This window comes from Zootoca vivipara, chromosome 5, assembly GCF_965207765.1.
Source record: "Zootoca vivipara chromosome 5, rZooViv2.hap1.1, whole genome shotgun sequence".
Lineage (NCBI taxonomy): Eukaryota > Metazoa > Chordata > Lepidosauria > Squamata > Lacertidae > Zootoca > Zootoca vivipara.
In genome coordinates, this window is record NC_142588.1 from 70,887,546 (window position 1) to 70,911,416 (window position 23,871).

The window sequence follows — 23,871 nt, forward strand, 5'->3', positions numbered from 1 at the left end:
ATACTGAACATTTCCCTGGCCCTTCTTTCTTATCGACTGTGCTAGTGTGTGATCTGTAGAGCAATGTGAAAGATAAACTCCATCACAGGACCTCCTTGCTGATGAGCTGCTTAAACTGAGATTCAGAATGAAAATGCCATATGTGTGACAATGACACTATTTTGTGGAGGGGAAAATATCAGAGCAACAAGAGGGGTGAACGGCTCCGACAGCAGAATTCTGGATAGATTCAGAGGACGGAGGTGAAGTGGGACCCTCTTACGAGTTTGAAGTCGAAGATCATGGATGAAACAAGCTTTGAACACTTGAAATGTTCATACCCCGCCTCTTGCTATTAGATATGTGCCTCATCTAAGCAACTCAAGATGACAAGATAATATGTGTTTCTCCTTGTTTTGATATAAAGCTCCCCCCACATCCTGACTCCACGTAAAATGTCATGGGAGTATACTTTTCAGAATATTGAAAAGAAAGAATGTTTGTGGAATTCAAACACTCCTAAGTTCACAGACAAGTGGTGCTAATTTTGAACACTGCTCTTCAAAGAGGCTTGCCATGGGTGGGAGAAGAATGAATCGTAACAGAAAGCTTTCTCTGTACCTGTGCTAGTGTATTCATTCAAGAAGACTGGCAAAGCTTTATGAGTATTTACTCACTGGAGAGGACTAATTAAACGTGACTGAAGAACACTTCAAGGTCCTGTGGACCTGTGTGAACAACGCTAAACAGAATTATACTCCACGCACAATTATCTCGCTCTTGGAAAAGCTGTCATATTCACTGGAGAAAGGTTATTCGGAAAAAGCAAAACAAAATCCGGAAAGGCTTAAAAACAGGAGAGGAAAATGAGAGGGGGTGGAGATCTTCTCCCCAAACAATCTGAGCTAAAGCAGTGTGTACTTTAGTTCTGAAGTGTTCCCAGTAGAAATCTCTGAAATGAGGCATCTTTGATGTCAACACGGTCACTTGTGCTTTTGGAAGTGATTTGCAACCCTCACAAAGCAGTGCTCCTAATTTTGAGCTAGCAAATTCATATTTTTGAGTGTTATCAATCTATTTGTGGATAAGTGGATGGAAATACCTGTGCACTGGTATGATTTGATAGGACATGACAACTGCAGGCATTCCCAGATGATTTGAGCTATGTTACAGTTTCATACATCCCCGAGGGCAAATTCTATGACAGAACTCTCTGAAATCCATTCGGGTTTAACAGGCAAGCAAACCAGCAACACAGGGTTATGCATTTACATGTTATTTAGATATATAATCTGATGTTTTCAGAAGGCTCAGTACCCTAAGCAATTGTGTAATGAGTGATTAGGAGTGAATATAAGGTATCCGGTAACAATCCAATTAAAATGGCTGAAGCATAACAAATGAAACAACCCTAAACCTACCGTAATTCAATATTGTCCCTCAGAGCTTCTGAGGAAAAATAAAACCTGCAAATGAAATACACCGGTTTAGTTTGCATATCACAAAAATGTATGCTATTGCTTGTATTTGATAATGGCGATGAAGGCTAATAAACTAGGACTGAATCCTATGAGGGAGTGGTTCCCAAATCAAGGAATTGAGATGTTTAGCTGTTCTGGATAGGGCTGCACTCCTTCTGAAAGACCAGGTACATAGTCTGGGGGTAATGCTAGATTGATCATTGTCATGAGAGTTCCAAGTGACCATTATGGAATGGAGTGCCAATTTTGGTTGGTATGACAGCTGCACCCATTCCTGAACTGGCATAGACTGATGTCCATGCATTGGTAGCCTCACATCTGTATTACTGCAATGCACTCTGTGTGCTGCTGCCCTCTCCCAGCAGCTACAATCACAGCAGCGAGTGGTACATCTGGCCATGCACATATTATACTGGTACATTGGAAACTGGATTGGGTACCTATGTATCTGTCCCAGAATGTCAATTGCATTCTTCAATATTTCTTATAGAGGTAAGAGAAACAGGTGTTCTCTTCCCATCCCTTCCCATTCCCAATTTGGATTGTGATGGGCAGGCATTATATGTTCCCCAAAGCAGGTGGTAAAGGAACACAATAAGAAGTCATTAGTAATTGCTCTCAGGGATGGGAACACAGTTGGCCCATGAACCTTCAGTTGTTCAGGCCTGACCTAGAGACTAACTTATATGAAAGGTAGGGCATGGATAATGTGAGATGCTGGGTTTTTTGTTTGCTTATTCTTTCTTATGGAACATACCTTATATGCTTGATTCACAGACTCATGCAGTTGGAAGGGACCCCAGAGATTATATTATCATATACTTTTTCCTGAGACAGGTCTTCCTTCCATCTAAAACATTTGTGGCAGCCTACTTCTTACCCTCTTCTGCATTTCCAAAATCCACATCTTCCCTAGGTACAGTAGTTGATTCCACTGTGGAGTTGTTTTTAAATTCAAGAAGAATGGATATAGTTAATTGTTCTGAGATCTTTTGAAATATTTGAAGCATATCGATATGCCACCCCTCTCTTCTCTTCATCCTGTCTAAGTATATTTAGGATCAACACACTGAATAAGAATAGCAACTGACTTTTCTGAGAGCAAGCATAACGAGCTCCTCAGTCTTGCTTGTAATGGCTTTCTCTGTAGCTATTTGAAGGTCTCCTTTGGATCCTTGTCAGTTTGCTGACATTCTTGAAATGGAAGAATGAACAGGACTACCCCAAAACAGAATGAAAGTTGAGTAGTTCCTGAGACTTTGAGTGCTTCTAGGTATCCTGTTTATCAAGCATTCATCCTGATTCATTTGAGGGAAAGTGAGATGACATTGGCTATTTAATCCCAATTGGCTAGTCATCCCAATTCATTTGATGAGAGGCTGGGTGCATCAAAGCAAGTGTTATCCCACCCTTTCCAATGCTTTTTCCTGTCACTTTCCACATCACAGAAAGGCCAGTAGTTGGGGAAAGTGAGTTTTTTGTGCAAGAGCTCTCAATCTGCTTCAATTGCAAGACCTGAATTTCTCAGAATGTGAATAACTGCCACGTCAAAACAGCAACAGTCTGGAAGCACCCTTGGGTGTGACGTTCCTGTTAATAAAACTGGAGAGGTGTGAAAATTCACAGATATAAAAAAGCAGTATTGTGATAGTGCAACCTCTTAGGGATGCTATTACGGATGCTTCCTATCCATCCACTACTGATGGAGAGGAAAGTGGTGTCTTCCTTACAGTTTAACACATGCCCTTCTGTAACAGAGCTGCATCAATGTGCTTTTCCTCTTAAGAGTATTGTTCTAGACATCCACATGCAGTATCGACAAGTGGTGTGTGTGTTGCTAAATACGTAAAAGCGTCTGGACACAAGTCCATGACACAGATTTGCATATGCTAATATATGTGTACAGGTGACACTGCACTTTGTAGTATAGCCAGTCAAACTGTATGTGAAATAAAAAAATAAAATACAAAATTTTTAAAAATAAATTTTCATTTATTTATTTTGGTATGAGCTTTCGTGTGCATGCACACTGTATCTGATGAAGTGTGCATGCACACGAAAGCTCATACCAAAATAAAAACTTAGTTGGTCTTTAAGGTGCTACTGAAGGAATTTTTTTTATTTTGTTTCGACTCAGACCAACACGGCTACCTACCTGTAACTTAAAAAAAAAAGTTTTCAAAAAAAAGAGGGAAGGGGCAGAAGATATGTGGCCTAGCACAAAAGACATGGGCTTTGCTAACCTGTGGGTCATCTCCTAGCAACATCCCTGGTTAATGGATACATTAAGTGCAGGAGCAAACTTTGAAATTGCTGTGAAGAGGTAAAGGCATTTCACATTTTTATAAGCAAAGAAAACATGAAAAGGCAAGGTTTCATGTCTCTTGTTCTTAATCTCAGCGGGTGGTGTTGATGAGTTAGACCCAAACTGGATGTGACATATAGTTGTTCGTATCTTTCTGGACACACTTTGGCAAAACTAAAATCAGCTTGGGGAGGTTCTGAACACTGTGTTGGTGAGTTGATGAGAAAGGCTTGCCCCTACACCTACCATTCCCTCAGTTAAATGTACAGTCTCCTAAAGCTCTCTCTGTGTCTGTTAGGAAAAAGACACACCTGACTGCATATCAGGTGTAGTTGGAGTCTTAGATTCTGTGACCTCATTCTCAAGTTAATGGTAAGTAGAACCTGGATTAGTGCAAACAAGTGGGCTCCTGAAGAGCAGGTTGATGATGAAATCTGGATATAACAGTTCGAAGATAAATGTTACTCCTGTGAGCTGATTAAAATAAAAATAGTAGTCACTTTGGTAAATCTTGTGATATTCCATTCAAAGCCAACTCAGCTCTCATGATTGCAAGGTGAATGGATGTACTTCAACTAGTAGTAAAAAACACAATCCAGGTTTACTAAAAATGTATTATTTTCATATGGCAATATGCAGTACAGTGGTACCTCGAGTTACAAATGCCTCAGGTTACAAACGCTTCAGGTTACAAATTCCGCTAACCTGGAAGAGTTACCTCGAGTTGAGAAGTTTGCCCCAGGATGAGAACGGAAATCGTGTGCCAGCGGCGCAGTAGCAGCAAGAGCACGCCTCTAGTTAAGAACAGTTTCAGGTAAGAACGGACCTCTGGAACGAATTAAGTTCATAACTAGAGGTACCACTACTGTCCCACATGCTAAAATTTTGGAAGGAGCAAAAGTATCTCCAACAAAGCAATACATCAGAAATACCAATGTTGTTGCAAAAATCTTGCAATTCTGTTGGAGAAAGGAATGCTACACAATACCTTTCAAGTTATGTGGCGCAAGGTTTCAAGGGCAGCCATAAGCCCTGGGTCTTTGGCAGTGCTGAACTGAAATTCAGTATGTCACACATACAGCAGCTGGATAATATCATGTATTCAAGAATACAGCCAAGGCTTCTGCAGCAGCCTCTACATATTATTTTCCTTACCAGCTTACACACTCCAGATATTTTCTCTTCCTGACATTTTTGCCCATGTCTAACATTTCAGATTATCTTGCCTAACAAAAACAGAGCCAGTGGCATTCCTAAAACATTAAATTTTGATTAATGAAGAACTTAGCCCATAGAAAACATTTTTAAGCTCAGTAAATGTAGGTAAATTGCTACTGAATTCATTCTAGCCAGGCTTTTGATCATGTAGTTCATATAGTGAATGGTTAAGGCTGCTTAAAGTAGAGATAAGCCCCATTGGATTTATTTATGAGTAGGATTGTGTTGTAATAGAGGTATTTTTTTAATGCACTATCTTTCAAAGTGTCAGAATATAATATAGCCACATATAATCACCATGTTTGGTGCCAGGGGTTCAGATCATAGAGTAAGTTGTTTTGCCAGACTTGAGTAGGTTGCACCCCTCTCCTTTAGTGACGAAGAGTCAGGAAATTCTCTTTGTCCTCTCTTTTCCACCATGTGAATCTGAACAGAGCAGATGGCTCCAAGCTCAGGCTGCGTGTTTAGAAACATTTTTAACCAAGCTATGTAACTAAGTTTTCTGCCTGAGTTTTTCTTGCTACTGTATGGAAAAACACATGAATCTGACTTTTGATGAGTTTGTAAGTAAACCTACACTTTAGTTTTCTGCATGTTTTATAATTTTAAATATTTGCCGGGACTCTCTTACCGGGAGAGTGCTTGCCCCACATCTGAGTCTAGGAATCCAGAGAAATTCTTCTATTGACTAAACCTAATCACAAACTGACACAAAGAGTATTTGAACAGCAGAGATTCCAACTGAGTTTGGTGATTATGAAAACATTCCAGGTTATTTATTCCAGAATTAAATATATGGAACAATAGTAGAGTATGAGAACATGCCTAATACGAAACAAGGCAACTGTTGAGTGAAAGCCTATCTTTTCACTTGTTTTAATGACATTTGGGGAAAATGGGCTGGGGAGTTTGTCTTATATAACTGTTTCTTTGTAGCTTTAATGAAAAAACAAAAAATAAAGACTATTTTTTTTAAAAAAAACCTATTAGACTACCTGGCATATTGGATTTCTTTTTTTTTCTTTTCTTTTTTAGTACAGGCTTGTACTGCAAATCAAAGAAGGATTCTTCTTCCCTATCAACATTTTCAGGGCGAAAATATAAGAGCAAATACCTGATGCCATGTAAGGTATGAGAATAATGAATTAGATGGACTGGTAAAAGTCTGAGCCATTTGTATTATCTTAAGCAACAGGCTTGTCAAACACGGCAGTGACTTCTTGATAAGTAAGGAAAACAAATAGTCATAATTATTATCGGGTGTCAAGTGTATTTTAAAAATAATACTGGCATACTGTCATTTCTATGAGCTAGAGATAACAGAAATATTCCCTCAGCCTTTACAAAAGTGATTTCTTCTTATCTATTGGGAATTTTACTCCCCCAAAGTCTTGCACATCAGTTATCTTATATAAACTGTCACTTGTCTAGTCTATGCAGAAATGTCCTCTTTAAGTTTGCAGAGACCACATGCTTATATTATATTTAGTTGGGATCCAAATAATTAGTTCTGCATATATGGAAGGCAACTTTGGACTTGTGTCACTCAGATAGAAACTCGAATAAACTCTCCTAAGCCACATGGCTTTAATGAGAGTTGAGAAACCCAACTTGGCCACGTAAAAGATAACCATTGCACACTGCCCTTTGTTTGCTGCACTTGGATTTAACGTACTTGAGGCTGAAATATAAAAAAGTTTCTATTTCTCTGTGCGGTTAATTCTAAGTATGACATAACATAACTCTGTCACAAGTTCCCCTGTCCTTACTCCATGTCTGTGCGAAGGAGAGTTATTGTTTTGCTTTTTAAAATTTATTTACTTGTTTTTATTCTGTATTTTATTCTGTAAACTGCCCTGAGACTTTATGATGAAGGTATTTAATCTAATAAATAATAGACATAAATAATAATTGGCTGTGGCTTCTAGAGGCATTGCTATTATTATCAACCTGATTTTTTATGCTTCTCTATTAGGCCCCAGGGCAGGTTTCAGCAATTAATTACAACATTAATAATAATTTGAGGTAAATTACAGTCACAAGAATAGGGTGGGTCTGAAAAAATATAGCTCTCATGTGTCAAAGGCTAGGGCAAAGAGGTGTGAATCCAGCATATGATTGACACTACAAAAAGGAAGCTGCCAGACATACTTCTGGGGGCAGGGAATTCCAAATTCCACAACTTAGGGGTCACCAAAGGAAGTTCCCTCTCCTGGGCCTCCAGCTCCCAAACTTTCAAGGAGCGCCTCTGCTGATGTTAACACTTGAGAGGGCCTATAGGGAAGGCAGTGGTCTTTCTTATTTTGGGGGTGCTGCAGTAATCTATGGATTTAAACACTAATACAGTGGTACCTCGCAAGACGAATGCCTTGTGAAACGAAAAACTCGCAAGACGAAAGCGTTTTGTGATCTTTTTGTTGACTCACAAGATGAATTTTTCTATGGCCGTGCTTCGCAAGATGAATTTTTTTGTTTTTTGTTTTTGATTTGATTTGTTTAAATTGGAAAAGTGCAAGACGAATTTTTTGCAATACAAAACGATTAATTCACGGAACGAATTAATTTCGTCTTGTGAGGCGTCACTGTATAAGGACCTTGAATTGGGCCTGGGGAAAAACTGGCAACCAGCACAGCTGTTTTAAAATAAAGTTATGAGAGTTCTAAATGGAAGCCCAGAGAGCAATCTAGCTGCTGAATTTTGTTAAGGCTTTTAAGAACAGTTTATTAAGACTTTCTGTGTCAAGGAAAAACATTTTCTAGCTGCTGCATAGTGTATCAATTTAAGTCTCCAAGTTGCCTTCAAGGGCCTCGCCAAGCCATTGCAATAATTGGTTCTGAAAATGATCAGAGTATGGAATTCCGTTGCCAAGTAATCTATGACCAAAAAAGGGCAGTAGTTGGTGAAGCACTCATAGCTGGAAACCGACACTCCAATGACAATGCTGCTGTTGTTATCAGTGCTTTTCGAGGCGGTATGAGCTCTGCCTAGCCCAATCCCTAACCAACATGTGATTTTTGTACAACAGCTGTATGCATGTAGCATAGAATCTCTGTGCAAAGATCGATCCCTGGCTGGGTGGCAGGGCTGGATCTGGCCGCTGTAATCCCAATTCCACTCCCAACCCCATTGCATTGATTTTTTTTTAAAACAAGAATGAAATTAAACTGTAGAAACCAAACTGAAATTGCAACAGTTGTTTTCATAACAGGCCAATAGTTGTTTTCATAGACCAAAGTGTGTCTTCACGTGGTGGACTTGTCCCCAAGTAAGAGACTTCTGGGAAAAGATGTATAATGAATTGAAAAAAGTGTTGAAAAACACCTTCGTTAAGAAACCAGAAGCCTTCTTACTTGGGAGAGTTGGTGAGGAAATACTCAAGAAAGATGTTATATTTTTTTCTGTATGCCACAACAGCAGCAAGAATATTATCAGCCAAGAATTGGAAGAACGAAGAATTACTAACGATAGATGAATGGCAGAAGAAGGTGATAGAATTTATGGAACTGGCAGAGCTAACCGGGAAACTCCGAGACCAGAGGGAAGAAGCGGTGGAAGAAGATTGGAAAAAAATTAAAGTGTATTTAAGAAACAAATATATTATTGGAAAGAACTAATAGAAGGTACAGGGAGGTTGTAGAAATAAAAAATGTTTAGTTAAATATTGATATTGAGGTGTAGTAATAAATAAACAGTGTGAGATATTGTGTTATGATATAAGATGAGATTAGAATAAAGAATAGTTAAATGGTAAATAAGGTATTAGAATAAGATTTAGAAATTACTAAAGAGGATTTACAATGTAACGCAGTTGGAAGGGATATGAGGAAGTCATCAATATTAGAATAGATATATGCTGAAGTTTTGGAATTTTTGTTTTTCTTTTCTGTTTTTTTCTGTATTTTGTATTTTTTGTATTCTGTATTTTGTCTGTTTTCATGTCTTTGTTTGTTATAAAATAATAAATATATTAAAAACAACAACAACAAAGTGTGTCTTCACTTGGAGATCTGCATGGGAGGGCAATCCTCACCACTGCCCACTCCTGCCAGATCACTATGGGGCTTCAGAGCCCTCTGTCCATGAAGGATCCCCGGTGACATTTTTTCCCCCAAGTCAAAACAGACTTCCCATTGAAGGGCATTAGATTCAGCTGGCTAGCCTGTGTGCAGAGATCTTTGCTTATATCTTGTGATTACAGAACTTGATTATAATTTCTCTTGATCATTCTTTGCTCCAGGAAGTGAGAGTAGGAGATTTGAGGGTCCATTCAATATCCATATCAGTCAGCTGTAGCTCAAGGCTCCATTCTGCTACCCAGCCCCTCTCAGAACTCAGTCACATTTGTGCCCTCTATCTCCTTCAAGACCTTTCACATGCAGGCTCAATCCGCACACTTTTATTTCTCAAATCCTTCTCCCATCTATCGGTTAAAAGAGAGAGTATAAAACCTGCATCTACTACTGCTGCTGCTTCATTTATTTTGGAAGATACTTCATCTAAATATTTTCTGAGTGAGGGCAGAGGATTCAGCTACCCACTCTATTTCCATTTCTTTCTTTAAAGAAGGGAAATCTCCCTCTCTCTATGGGTTTGGTCCCGTAATCCTCAGCATGCCATCTTTTTCTTCCAGGCCCATTTCATCATTGTGCATCAACATTCATTTTTAGCCTTCTGTTGTGATATATATATATATATATATATATATATATATATATATATATGGAACATTCTTGCTTCACATTGCAGCAAGGCTGGTATTAGGGGGGATTTCTTTAAGGGTTGGAATTAAGCCATCATGTTAGGTTCCTGTGCGCAATCTGTGCTGAATTAGATCTTTCAATCATGGTTCCCCTGTGAGCATATGAAGTCTGTTTTGAACATTACAATGATGTAAATGAACAGCAATGCAAGGCACTTGAGGCATTGGTGTGATGCCTGAAGCTGTTCTTAGTGGCCATTTTGGTGTCTGTTTTCATGATTTGGTTGCACATGAGAGGAAATTAGCTGGGTGATTTTTTTCTGGTTTGTTTGGGTTTTTTTTTTAATCAGAGGCTGTTTGAGACAGAATAAGAAGAGGACTAGCATATTCCTTTTGACACTAGCTTAGGAGCAGGGTCCCCTTTCTCAAGCAAGAGGCAACGCTTCTTCTTAGATGCTATATCTGCTGCAGTGAGGTTCCAGGTTTTTGAACTCACCGGGCTCCTTATTTCTGGAACCTCAGACTGCACCATCTAAAAACAAAGAAAATGACCTCTTCCCACCCCCAGCTACTGCTTTAATCATATGCAAATTTATGCAGATTGAATAAATTAAAACATTATTTTCATCATTACTTAATTCCTTAATTAGGAAATTCTTAATTATGAGGTTTATAGCCGGTGGTATTCCGACTCAGAGTAGATGCATTGAAATTGATGGAAATGATTAACTTTGGTACATTGATGTTAATGCGTCTACTCTGAATACAACTTAGTTGAATGCTGCACAACTTTAAGGTTTCATGTTGGGTTTTGCTGTCTAAATGTACTGATTGTGACAACTTGGTGCACCAGGGTAGCTGCTCCTTCAATATATATTGTATAATCTGTGTCTTGTGTTGATAGGGACTATTACCCTATGCCTAATGCTGCTGTCTTCCTCCCCCCCCCAACAGACAGTGACCAATTTATGCTTGTCCAATTGATGTGTGACCACCAACAGGGGGCACGGCGGACAGGGTGGAGCAGACTTTTGCGCACTCTGCTAATGCATATGTTTTTTGGGGGGCAGGAATGGAACCCCCCCTGCCAATAGCCACTGCCTTTATTTATTGTTAATATGCTGCCAAGTCTTCCTGTGACTGTTGTGAAAGTGTGTGTGTGTGCGTGTATATTTTCATTGTTACCCTCTATTTCTTCACCTTCATATCATCTTTCCAAATATTCATACAGTTGTCTGAAATCTATTTGGGATGAAATTAGAGTCCCAGTGAAATCACCAGAAGCTTTATAAAGTATCATAGGTATTCTTCATAACTCTTGCCCCAGAAAACAACTCACATTTTGCAGTAAGGAGAGAAGGGAGAGGGGCTTTGGCTAGTAAACTGCTTTCTCCTAAGGTGAACCTCTATTGAGCTAAGATTGTTTAGAGAGGAACAGATCATAAAAATAGTGAAATGCTATTTGTACTTATGAACCAGCAATGTATTTGCTATACCTGATCCTACCTATTTGCAAAATTGCATTGACAAATTCCTTTTGAACTGCACACCGTGCAGTTACAGTCCAAACCACTGTGGCTGATGGTCCCTAGATCCACCATTGCAATGAGAGCAAACTACCAAATAAACAACTGTTCATCAATAATATCAACATTGTAACGTTTCAAATTCATTCCAAACCAGACACAATCAATCATAAAAACCAACACAATGTCAATCAATATTTTTATCTAAATACAATGAGTAAGATGGAGTCAGATCTCCTAATATCTGCTCACAGTTCGACAAGTAATACCATTCACAGGATTGTTAATGACATACTTATTTCATAATCAATTGGTAGCCATGTGCCTTTTGGACAGAAACTGTATAACAGTGATATATTTAAACCCAGAGAACAAAAACATTTTTAAAAGGAAATATACTATAATGATTGGTATTAATTGGTATTAGACTGCTAGGTTTCTATGAATCAGTGTAGTGTAAATGCTTTTAACATGCCCACAGTGTTCAATTATTTTGTTGTTTGCAAAAGAGACAAAAGGATTCTGCCACATCCTACCTTACTTTGTTGTTTTTAACAGAGAAATACAACAGAAACAAGTTAAGATATTATCAATCTTCTTTCTTCCTTTTGCCAATTAGTACCTAACTGGCAAATACTTCTATAGCAACCAATATTACTCCTACATAAATATTAAAAATTCACAGATTCTTCTAAATAGAAAAAAAAATTATTGGGTTGTATCCACAGAGTATAAGTTCATTCTCACAACTGTTGAATTCCCTAAACCATCTCCTGAAGGTTAGGGGATCTTAAGAAAAGACCTGGAACATGGAGTGAGGGTTAGCAACTTACAGCTCGCACAATTCTTTGGGTGAAGCCATTACTATTTAAAGGGGCATAATAGTGCTTTAAATGTATGGAGTTAATGTGGCCATAGACTGCACACACAGTATAGCTTTAAAGCATATTCTAAGCATATTCTTTCCCCCAAAGAATTCTGGTAGTTTATCCCTCACAGGATAGTTTATCCCTCTGTAGTTTATCTGTAGTTTATCCCTCACAGAGTTTTTTTTTTGTAACCATATAGGGAAGCTTTAAATTCAAATGAACTAAGTTAATAATCAACATTTTCATTTTACCAAAGATCCAAGCATTTGCACTTACTGTGTGAGAACTATAGCCACAGCATCATTTAGGACACTTTCACCAAAGAGGAGGGTGTAGAGATCTGTATCAACATGAAGCTCATGGAAAATCGCCAGGACTGTCACTAGAAGGAATAACAAAAAGAACTTGTCATGTTCAGAGATCTGCCATATCCAATGTCTCTCATCTGAGCAAATCTCGGGTTAGGTTTCACCCTTAGGCTGCAAACCCAACCCCACTTACCTGTAAGTATGTCCTACTGAATAGGACTTACTTGGCTAGGATTTTGCTGTTTCTCAATCTGCTTCTGCTGTTACATTATTAAGCTGCTATCTAGTTTTTGCAGTCATCCAAAGATGGGTATCTGTATCTATATTGTTTCAGGCACCAGAGGAGCATAGATTTTCCCATCAGGAATCCATTGGAAAAATTACTAATGATTTGTAGTATTGGAAAGATAGACAGTATCTCATTGCATTTGTGTCTCTGCTGCTGTGGTACATTACGGTGCAATTGAGTATAAGGGCAATCCTAATAGTCACTAGAATGAGCAACTTCGGAAGCAGTGGGTCTTCGACCGAGCTGGGGTGTTAAGTCGCCAACCCCAGCTCAGCCAAATATATGCTGTCATAAATTGCTCACCCCAAAGCCAAAGCTGTTGTAAGCCCCCCTCCCTTTCTGGGGCATCAGTTGTTTGGAATTCTTTGCTCTGCAGACACCTTTCTCTTGTGATATGCTTTTTGGAGTGGAAGGACGGTCCTTTTTAAGAGAGGGATGCTCCTTTGAGACCCCATCTGTACTATATTTAAAACTGTATTGTACCACTTTAAATAGAGAATCCTGTCAGTTGTTAATGGTGCTGAGAGTTGTTAAGAGATCCCTAGTCCCCTCACAAAGTGGTTGAACTATCAACCCCCTTCCCAAGAAAACTCTGGGAACTGGGAACTATGGGAACTGTAGCTCTGTCGGAAGGAATAGGATTGTCTTAACGACTCTCAGCATCCTTAACAAACTAGAGTTCCCAGGATTCTTTGAGGGGAGTGCAGGTTTACATTGCAGTAACTGGATATGCATTGGGACTGGAAAGTGGGGGTGCAAAAGCTGAGTATGTGCCCATTTTCTTCAACCCCCCAGGAGAAGGAGTGTGCTTCAAATGCAGTGGCACAAATCTCTTGTGGAATCAATGGGAATTACAACAGAGTTGAGAGATAAACCTGCAATTTAAAAAAATACACAGGACCAAAGCAGCTGGCATATTCTCTTTGAGCCTCTCGTTTCCTTCCCACTTTTCATTGGACAAGGGAAGAGAAGCTTCCCCACTAAACCAACCATGTTGAAAAACCCTTATGCTAAAAATAACTGTTCCAGTTGTAATTATAGATTCCTGGCACTGCTAATCAGCCATCCTACTCAAGGCTCAGTTCAAGAAAAAAAACAAACCCATCAATAAAGCATTTTAATTACCAAGCTATTTCCTCTCCCTCCCTACAACTTATAAAATATTTTCCAGCTGTTTTGCGTGGCTTGGGATGGGGACAGAGCAACCCACATCAGCCATACAGCTGTAACCATAGAAACGCCAAACAGAAAAGAGCATTCTGATTATCAGCCTAAATGAAGGTAAGCGAGTTCACGTAGCTTTGAAACAGTTCTGCTTCAGCAAACCTTTATTGAGGCAAATGTTTTCCAAAGCCTTAAATGTCAAAGTGGAGGGGGGAGGGAGGTACAAGTATGCAAAGTAATTTCCGATTAGAATGTCAATACCTCAAGAATGCTGATATTAAGAGCTGAATTGGTTCGGCCTTTTCAGGGTTGTGTCTCTTTAGGATGTAGGTGGGAGAACAGAGTTTGAATGTTTCCCACATTCAAGAAAAGTCCCCTGCACATAGCAAAATTAGTATGTAAGGGTAGGGAGAAAGGCTAGATGGAGCCTTTCACCCTGAAACAAAGCTTCAGAAAGTTTTAACATGGTGGAAGATTCCCTTTTGCAGCCCATCACCCACATTTTGAAACAATGCGGATCAGGGGTTGTATTGGACTAAGTTGTTCTCAGAGCAGACCCACAGCAATCAATGGGTTTAAGTTAGCCCACTGAAGATGCTGTGTGGTATTTGTGAATCTGTACTGAAAATTTATAGAAAAGTCACTTGTGCTTCTCCCTTTCCCATTCCTAATGCATTGTGAGGAGATTGAGCTCCTGGTGATTGCTCAGGAGATGGTAGAAGTCTCTTAGCACTTCTGCTTTTCCCAATTCTCTTTTCCATATAACAGTCTCTAAGGCAGTGTGGAGAAACTGTGTACATTCTGATGCTGCTAGAGTCCAACTCCCATGAACCTCAATTGGTGCGGCCAATGGTCAGAGAAGAAGAAGAGGAGTTTGTATTTGATATCCTGTTTTATCACTACCTGAAGGAGTCTCAAAGCGGCTAACATTCTCCTTTCCCTTCCTCCCCCACAACAAACACCCTGTGAGGTGGGTGGGGCTGAGAGACTTCAAAGAAGTGTGACTAGCCCAAGGTCACCCAGCAGCTGCATGTGGAGGACCGGAGACACGAACCCGGTCCCCCAGATTAAGAGTCTACGGCTCTTAACCACTACACTGGATGGAAGTTGCAGTTCAACGACATCAGGCAGGCCACAGGCTCTAAGCCAGGGGTGAGGAAGCTGTAGCCTGCGAACTGAATTAGGCCCACTAGGCATCACATTGGCCTGCAAGACCATTTCAGGCAAGCCATAACTATCTGCCCTACACCTGATGACATCAGCTTTGCGACGGTTATGGGCAGGGTTTGGCGGAAAATAGGGGTAGCAGGCACCAAGGCTCTTTTCAAATCCCAGGGTGCTTTGAGAGGGACTTCTGAAGATGTCACCCAAAGCTCCCCTCAAAGTGCTTTGTTTTGTCCTGTGCTTTGAATTCGGCTCCTGCAGATCATTGGATTTTCAAAGCACTATGGAAATGGGATTTTGAAAGGTTTTTTTTTTTTTGAAGAATCCTGGGGGGCAAAAAGAAAGGCCACTTGGTGTCATTGCGGCCCACCATACTGAAAGAGCCTTGATACAATTAATATGCATGATTGAATTAACATTGATGAAACACTGCAAAAAAGCGAGGTCCCCGTGTGCATTGGTAATGTAGAAGGTGAAGGGAATGAAATTCAAAGAAGGAACTGAAACCTGTGGCAGATCAGAGGGTGCTGCAGTTCATGAATTAGTGTGAGATGCTTGCCCGATTATCCAATGTTTGAAAGAAGTGGAATGCATTGCGTGGTGATCCTACATAACAATTAAGGAAACAGAATGGGTGAACTCTGACCTCTTTTAATGGAGCTCTTAGCCGACCTATTTGGTCAACTTGTGGGATCCATGTGAATGGGACTGATACCATTGATCACGGCAGTTGTGCTGTGGAGTCCTGCATCTTCTTCCCCATGATATTTAACATCTATATGAAGCTGTTGGGAAACACCATCAGGGGATTTGGGCCAATAAGTCTTCAGTACACTGAAGACACTCAGCTCTGTCCCCGTCTCGCCTTTCCATCAGAATCAGGTGAAGCTGATTATTTGCCTAAACTCTTAAGGGGTTTCTTTGTGAGTACAGGGAGGAGGAGAAAATCATTTTAAATATATGGCATTTGGCGGTTCTGATGTGATCTATCAATCTGCAATTGCATCAAACTGCCTCTTGTATCTAGTACTGACTTATGTCTGAGCCGCTCGCGCACTACTGGGTTTTGTTTTTTTAATGCCCAAGTAATTTTTTTATGCCCAAGTAATTATATGCATTAAAAAGATGTATATTATACTTACAAAACAGAGAAGCCCCATGCTGCAGCATAATTTTGTACTAATACATATGTATTTTATGCATAATATATATACTATATAATTATATAGAAATAATTTTATATATGTCTCTATATATCTCTATCTATACAGTTATGTGCTTTTTTGTATATGCTGATTACTTTTGGAAACCTAGAGTGCATCTATGCATGCATGCATGAGATAATAGTTCATATTTTTGTTCAAATTTTTAGCAGAACCAGAGGAAGTTCTGAACAGAGCAGGGATTAGGAAAAAAAAGCTGTGCAAATAAGCTCAACACTGAGATTTTCACAAAATCTGATCCACACTTGGAAGGATGAGGTTGAAATGCTTTTCTTATGGCTACGTTCGAGACACATATTGGTGCCATTTGTTACGTGGTGGAGTTTCTCTACCCTGTTTCTCATATTTTAAGACATACCCATAAAATAAGCCATAGCAGGATTTTTAAGCATTCAAGGAATATAAGCCATACCCCGAAAATAAGACATAGTGATAGGCGCAGCAGCAATGCCGGCCGCAGCAGGAGGAGGAAGAAAAAAATAAGACACCCCTTGAAAATAAGCCATAGTGTGTGTTTTTTGAGGAAAAAATAAATATAAGACATGTCTTATAATATGAGAAACACGGTATTAAGTGTATAAACAAAGGAGCTACTCCATAGCAAGATTTTAAAAAATAGAAAATAAAAATATCTCTTGTATTTGGAAATTCTAGCAGGGAGACTTGAACCTAAAATAAATAAATTGCTCACTGTTTTCCTATATATGTTGGAAGCCGCCCAGAATGGCTGGGGCAACCCAGCTAGATAGGTAGGGTGTAACAACAACAACAACAACAACAACAACAACAACAACAACAGCAACGAGATACATTTCAAAAATATGCAAAGGCAGTATTGTGAATGCACATTTCACTATGGAAACCAAACTGGTTACAAATAGCACTCAACCAAATTGCACTTTTGTCAGTGTAACCACAGAAAATGTAACTTACCTTAATGCAAGTCTCGAATCAAAGGGGCTTACTTCTGAGTAGACATGTATAGGATTGCACTGTGAAGCACTTAAAATTGTACCTATATCAGCATTAATTATCCAGCTCCACTCAAACATTTCCAGATGATTTATTAAGTTCCTTGGTAATACGTAAGAAAAGATGGGCCTTCTAGACCCATTTGTTTACTTTTAAACAAATGTGACTATTGATTTGAACCCCCAAAAAAGGTTTCTTATTCCTTATCATTACATTAAAACAAGAACATATGTGACAATGGGGAACAGATAACTAAAACTCCTCGAAAACATAATTTGTATTCACTTTGGATCATTCTGAAGAAGAATAAGAATTTTCTTATTCAATTGAACAAGAAACCATAGTGGAATACAACATTGCTAATGTAAAACTGACAGTGCAATCTTACACATGCCTTCTCAGAAGTAAGCCTCGTTGAGTTCAATAAGCATGTATTGAATTGCAACCCAAAATTGAAATTCTAAGCGCCCATAACTTGAGAAGAATCCTACAGATATCAATGGGACTTGTTTCAGACTTGATATGTATAAAGCCAGACTGGAAAGATCAGGGCCTGTTAATATGATTTGATGCAGACATATGGCAAAGTGGTGATGTAATTTGTTTTGCAGCGTGACCAAGGACCAATTTTTCAATGAGTGCTGATTTTTTAATCACATCACCCCTGAGACTTTTCATAATTGGCTAGAGCGGTATGGAAAATCATAGTTAAAAGGATGGTTGTTTTTTCATCATAGTTAGCAAGAGATTATCAAGGAGCTGTGTTCTACTCCCAAACAATGTATATCACATTTATTTATAAAAATTGTTATATACTGCTTGCTATAAAAAAGTATGTTGAAGTGGTTTACAGCAATAAGACATAAAACATTGCTCCGAGCACCTTACAACAACAAACCTGTGTAATGAAACAATATAAAAACCATTAGTTGTATGCCTCCCATGATATATTGTTTTGTATTTTTGTTAACTGGTTGTTACACATATTTGCATTATTAGATTAGATTAGATTACATTATGAAATCTTTCACTGCACTTGAGTCTTGCCATTACTGAATCATTCATGTTATTCCTTGTTCCTTGACTGGGTTATTTTGCCTTTGTTTTAGAGGGAATTGTAGTCCTGAATATAAGGTTTCTGTGGCTGAAAGCTGAAAGTTCCCAGCAAATTTTATATAATAGATGACAACACAACAGCCCTGTCCCCCCATGATATATCTTAGACCTCTGGCATTAACACGTGGCATGGAAAGGAACCACACTGCCGTTTTAGCTGTACAATCAATTTTGTACTTGTCTGAAAAATATGCATTTTGAGAAGAAGATATGTATTTAAAATTAAAAGTGCATATGAAATATTTTGAAAAGATTTTTTATTTTTAAGTGCATTAATGCAAAAAACAAAATAGGATTTAGGGGAGGGGGGAACCCTACAAAAAGAGAGACTAAATATACAGATGTGTTTGTCTCTATCAGCCGTGCCTTCCATGTACAAAAAGGAAATGTCAAACGTGTCATTGAATCCAGTGGGATTTGAGTGTCGTTTTAAAACTCTCTTCCTGATCCGGCGCTCATAATGTCTTCGTAGGACTACAGAGCAGGCTGCAGCCTTAGGAACAGAAAATGATGTGCAATAATATTACAGAACCACATCATTCAGATCCCTGAGTAGAGCTGCAACCACATCTTGCCCAAAGCAAAATATGGAATAAGTTGGGCATCTCCAGCTTTGACGGGACATCTTTGGGAATATTTACATTGGGAAATATACTATTTCTTGGGGGCTTTGTATGCTAACCTGAGAAACCACAAGCAGAGCAATGTTCATGGCTGTAGGGCGTGGTGAATGGTTTTGAATTTGGAAGAGGGAAACTTCCGTTCAAATCCTGGAGCAAATATGAGACCCACTGGTTCAGCCATTCTATCTTTCTTTAGGTGAAATGTTCATGTGTTTTATCAATCTATGAATGGGGCTCTGCTGACTAACCCCACCCTTGGTGTCACACACTCTAGCCTCAGCATTGGTCTACTCAGGGTGTGAGGTGTCGGGGTGGGACCAGGCAGCACAACCCAATTCATAGATTGATATAACATTAAATCCAAAAGATTTAAAACAATGGGTACAAAAATACATAACATTCTTATCCGCTAACCTATTGATAAGGACAGGTTCTATACACATCACTAAAAGTTGAATACCACCATAAGGGATAGCTTAATTACAAAAAAAAAAAAAGGGTAAAGGACTCCTGACAGTTAAGTCCAGTCGCAGACAACTCTGGGGTTACGGCACGCATCTCGCTTTACAGGCTGAGGGAACCGGCGTTTGTCTGCAGACAGTTTTTCCAGGTCATGTGGCTAACATGACTAAGCTGCTTCTGGTGAACCAGAGCAGCACACAGAAATGCTGTTTACCTTCCCTATTTATCTACTTTCACTTTGACTTGCTTTCGAACTGCTAGGTTGACAGGAGCTGGGACCGAGCAACAGGAGCTCACCCCATCACAGGGATTTGAACCGCTGACCTTCTGATTGGCAAGCCCAAGAGGCTCAGTGGTATAGACCACAGTGCCACCCACATCTTAAATACCAAATTACCAAATACCCCCCCCCTCAGGTCTTAACCTGACACTTCAAAATTGATAATGATGGTGCCAGGCATGTTGCCCTGGGGAGAGCATTCAACAGATGGATGACCACCACTACAAAGGCCCATTCTCATGTGGCCACCCTTAGCACCCCCCTCAGGTGGGGCACCTCTGATGATGACTGCAGGGTTTGGGCCAGTTCATATGGGGAAAGGGAGTGAGAAGTTTATCTGAAAAGTGCTTTCCCTCATGCCTAATCTGTGAGGATAAAATGGGAGAAACTATTGTACATTCTGCCACTCTAAATTCTCTGGATTAATGTGTATGAGTTTAAAACATTAATTTATTTTTTAAGCAGGCAAAAAATATATACAAAATAATGTATATTTACCTGGATCCGTAGCAGACATTAAAGAACCAAATAATAAACAGTCAGTGAAGTGAAAGTCTCCTTTCTTCAGCTGGCTAAGTTGGACCATGGCCTGTACAAAGCCATACATTATCAACCTGCAGGATTGGACAATAAAATAAAAAGACTATTCAGAACCATTACGGAACCCTGTTTTCTTTTCACAACTTTTGAAGTGTTTTCTTGTTTAAACTGCTAGGATGTACATTGCCCAATGTCTTTTTAATGTGTGTTGTTATAGCAGTGCAGAGCGTAAATTGCTGCAGTCTGTAAATCTAGTTCTGTTTTAGGCCTGAAATATTATATCAATATTTTCTAGACATTTGAGGAACGGCCCCCACCCCCAAACCCTACATTTACATAGAATATTAGCAATTTATTCACTACGTGACAGATGGCAATATATTTAGCCATTCATTTTACAGAAGTAATCTGAAGAAGAGATTATCAAAATCAGCCAGTCGGATATTGTAGAACCTTCGCACAAACTAGCGTGATAGGAGATGTTGTGCTGACTAGTTCTGACAATTCTAAAAGGATGGCTTTTGCAGCTTTCATTGTTTCATTGCTACTTATTTATTAAATAAATGCTACAAGTACAGGCTATATTAAAATGTTCAGGCCTGTAGCTGAAAACAAGATGGATATTAATACTTGTGAGAACAATCAATCAAAAAGTCAGGTTTGGAAACATGGAGCATCAATCTTGCTAACTTTCTGTGTGTGAGAGAGGACAAGTCATTGGACTGTGTATTTAACTGTAACAGAAAAACCCTACAATTAGGTTATTTGATTGGCATGGCAGTTAAACATTTTGCACATATTGAGAACCTGACAAGTGTTACTCTTTTTGCAGCAAGGATACCAAACTGGAAAGTTGATGTCAATTGCCCCAGTATCTACACGTCTCATTCTGCCTGGCTACGCAGTCAAATATGCATAAAACTTAAGTCCTGTCTGGGTGTCAGCACACATCACAGCTGAGGTCCATTGCAAGTGATGTAAGTATCCATTAATTATTTTTTAAAGGTTTTGGCTCTGAGGAAACACATGTAGGATAACACAACTAGAGCTGCCACCATCTATATTACCTCAATGCCTCTCAGCCCCAATGACGTACCATATGTCAGGACTAGGGATGGGCAAATTCTGCCATTTCCCCCTTTCTAATGTTTCCATTCCTAAGTTTAGTTCTCCACATTTCCACATCAGCCTAGGTTTTTTTTTAAGTCCTTATGAAAATTCACCAGCATTTTAATACAAATGTCTCCTACAATGCACATATTTGCATGCAGTTTTGCCTAATATGCACATTGCACCCCCATCTCCACCCCCATCATTCTGCCCGGACACTGAGGTCCAGCGCCGAGGGCCTTCTGGCGGTTCCCTCATTGCGAGAAGCCAAGTTGCAGGGAACCAGGCAGAGGGCCTTCTCGGTGGTGGCGCCCTCCCTGTGGAACGCCCTCCCATCAGATGTCAAAGAGAAAAAGAGCTACCAGATTTTTAGAAGACATCTGAAGGCAGCCCTGTTTAGGGAGGCTTTTAATGTTTAATAGATTATTTTATTTCATTTTTCTGTTGGAAGCTGCCCAAAGTGGCTGGGGAAACCCAGCCAGATGGGCGGGATATATATAATAAATTATTGTTATCATTTTTAATTTTTTTATTATTATTATTAGAAAAGCATTCATCCTCCATATAATGTGATTTTATGTTATTTTTTATAACTACGGTATATGCTTTTGTATGCATATCCCAGGAAATGCATTACTTGACTGGAAAACTGCACTGCAAAATTCAGAGAAGTGTGAATTTCAAAGGATGGCTGTGTGTTTCAGTTCTTTCATTGTTTTGTGAAGTGCAATTTTGGTAGATTCACCTTTAAAGGTGAGATAACCCCCCCCCCAGTCCTAGCCAGGATCTAATGCTAATACAGCTGCTTAACATGGCGCTTCTCTTCTCAGCTGGCACTATGCCGCCACTCATTTTCACAGCTGTCCACTGTGATCGCGCATCCTCACTGCAAGCTGCTCACTGATCTACCCCTTAGCAACCTTACTTTGAGAGGGCACCAGGGTTGTGCCGCCTGTTCCCCCCTTACCCCGATTCTTTTGCTCAGGGCCTCCTCAGACCTGGCACCGGCCTTCAACTGTGGAGAAGTTTTTGGCTATCAGTACTTTATCTTCATAGCTAAAGTATGCTGACAGCAATCAGTACAAGGTGCAGAGGGGCTGAAAGTGCTTTTTGGGAAGCAAATCCACACAGAGAGAAAATGGAAACATTTCTACTTGCCTATGTTTGAAAGCAGGCAGAAGTCTATGAGAAGTTTGTGTGTACATCTAAGAGAAACCGAAGTTAGGAGCTGAATCCTTGCAGCTAGAGGCCGTAATTGTACCTAATGGAAGCTGCTGTGCTTTTGAAGCCACACACAAAAATTAATTAGAAGGCTCTGTCTAAATGAAGCTCTGTTCTACGTACAACAAACCACATTGCATGTTCCCTATCCAGACACCTAAATCTATGTATCGATTGTATGTCAAGGCGAGGTATTCTCCTTTGTTAAATAGTGTCTTCTTGCCATAATCTTTTGGAACACATTAATGAGTGCAGATTGTATCAAAGTAAAGTTTTAAGCACACAGTTCTTTCTGTGTCACATATTGCTATGGAAATGACTGAAATGTTAATGTACATCTCACTCACCCAATCTGTTTTCTAATCCAGTATTGAATTCTCCTGTCCATGATTATATTGTAGCCTAAGGCTTCTTGATGGCTGCTATAGACTGAAAACATGTAATCAAACATAATGAAGAGTTAACTGGGCTTCTATTTGTTTGTTTGTTTGTAGCCACATTACAGAGCAAATGTAATGCAGTGAAAATGAGGGACTATAGGGATGGTTTGTTCAATTCATTCTGTATATTAAGACACAAAAGCTTTATTGTATCAGATTCATGGCCCATCCAGCCTTGGTTTACTTACCCCAGAATCTGTTATAACTGCTCAGCCTTGGAATGCTTGAAGTAATAATTTGGAGCAAATGCCTTTGCAAATTTGATGAGTACCTGTAATATCTGCAGCTGCAAGCTTTCTAAATCATGCAAACGAAAGGCTGAAGTGCATGCCAGATCTTAGTCTAGCTGGCCACAGATTTTGGGTTTGACATGGATTGAGGGACATGTTAGGCAGAGGCAGGGAATGTGGCCAAGACCAGGCTGTCAGACATGTATTGAATCAGGCACATGGGATCTGAGGGCCAAAAGAAGGAAACATAATGATGGGCAAGATTGGCTAGGTGAACTGCAGCACAATAGGGGCAAGGCAGGGGTCAGGTGAGAGCAGTTTTGTGTTGTTACCTCAACAAGTTGCTTAGCTGCCAGCCCAGAAGATAATGTTTTGTACAGCTTGGCACCTTTTCCATTGTACTGCAAGGTCAGCTGATCAGCATGAGCTGCAGAGTCAGCTAACACTATTCAGGACAGCACTGCAACCTGATCTGTCTGTTGGATCAAGGGCTCAAAGAGCCAGTGGCACAGCAGTCGTGTTTCTGAACACTGGGTACTGGGTGCCCCAGTTCAAGAGCCCCCCTGCTGCCTTACAGTATGCAGTGAATACCTTTTCAATTTTTTTCCCCAGATAATTTTTATTAGGGGTTTTTTTGGTTTACAAGGGTAT

At 39.6% G+C, this 23,871-nt stretch overlaps 1 protein-coding gene across 1 annotated transcript in view; it reads right to left on the bottom strand.

Annotated features, from left to right (window-relative positions):
* Nucleotides 1-23,871, bottom strand: part of SLC9A9 (solute carrier family 9 member A9) — a 251,213-nt gene that overhangs the window by 167,963 nt on the left and 59,379 nt on the right. The window contains exons 5-6 of the mRNA XM_035132511.3: nucleotides 20,178-20,293; nucleotides 12,355-12,460 (exon numbers count right to left, since the gene is read on the bottom strand). Coding sequence (XP_034988402.3) covers nucleotides 12,355-12,460; nucleotides 20,178-20,293 — 222 coding nt within the window. The remainder of the gene's footprint in view (nucleotides 1-12,354; nucleotides 12,461-20,177; nucleotides 20,294-23,871) is intronic.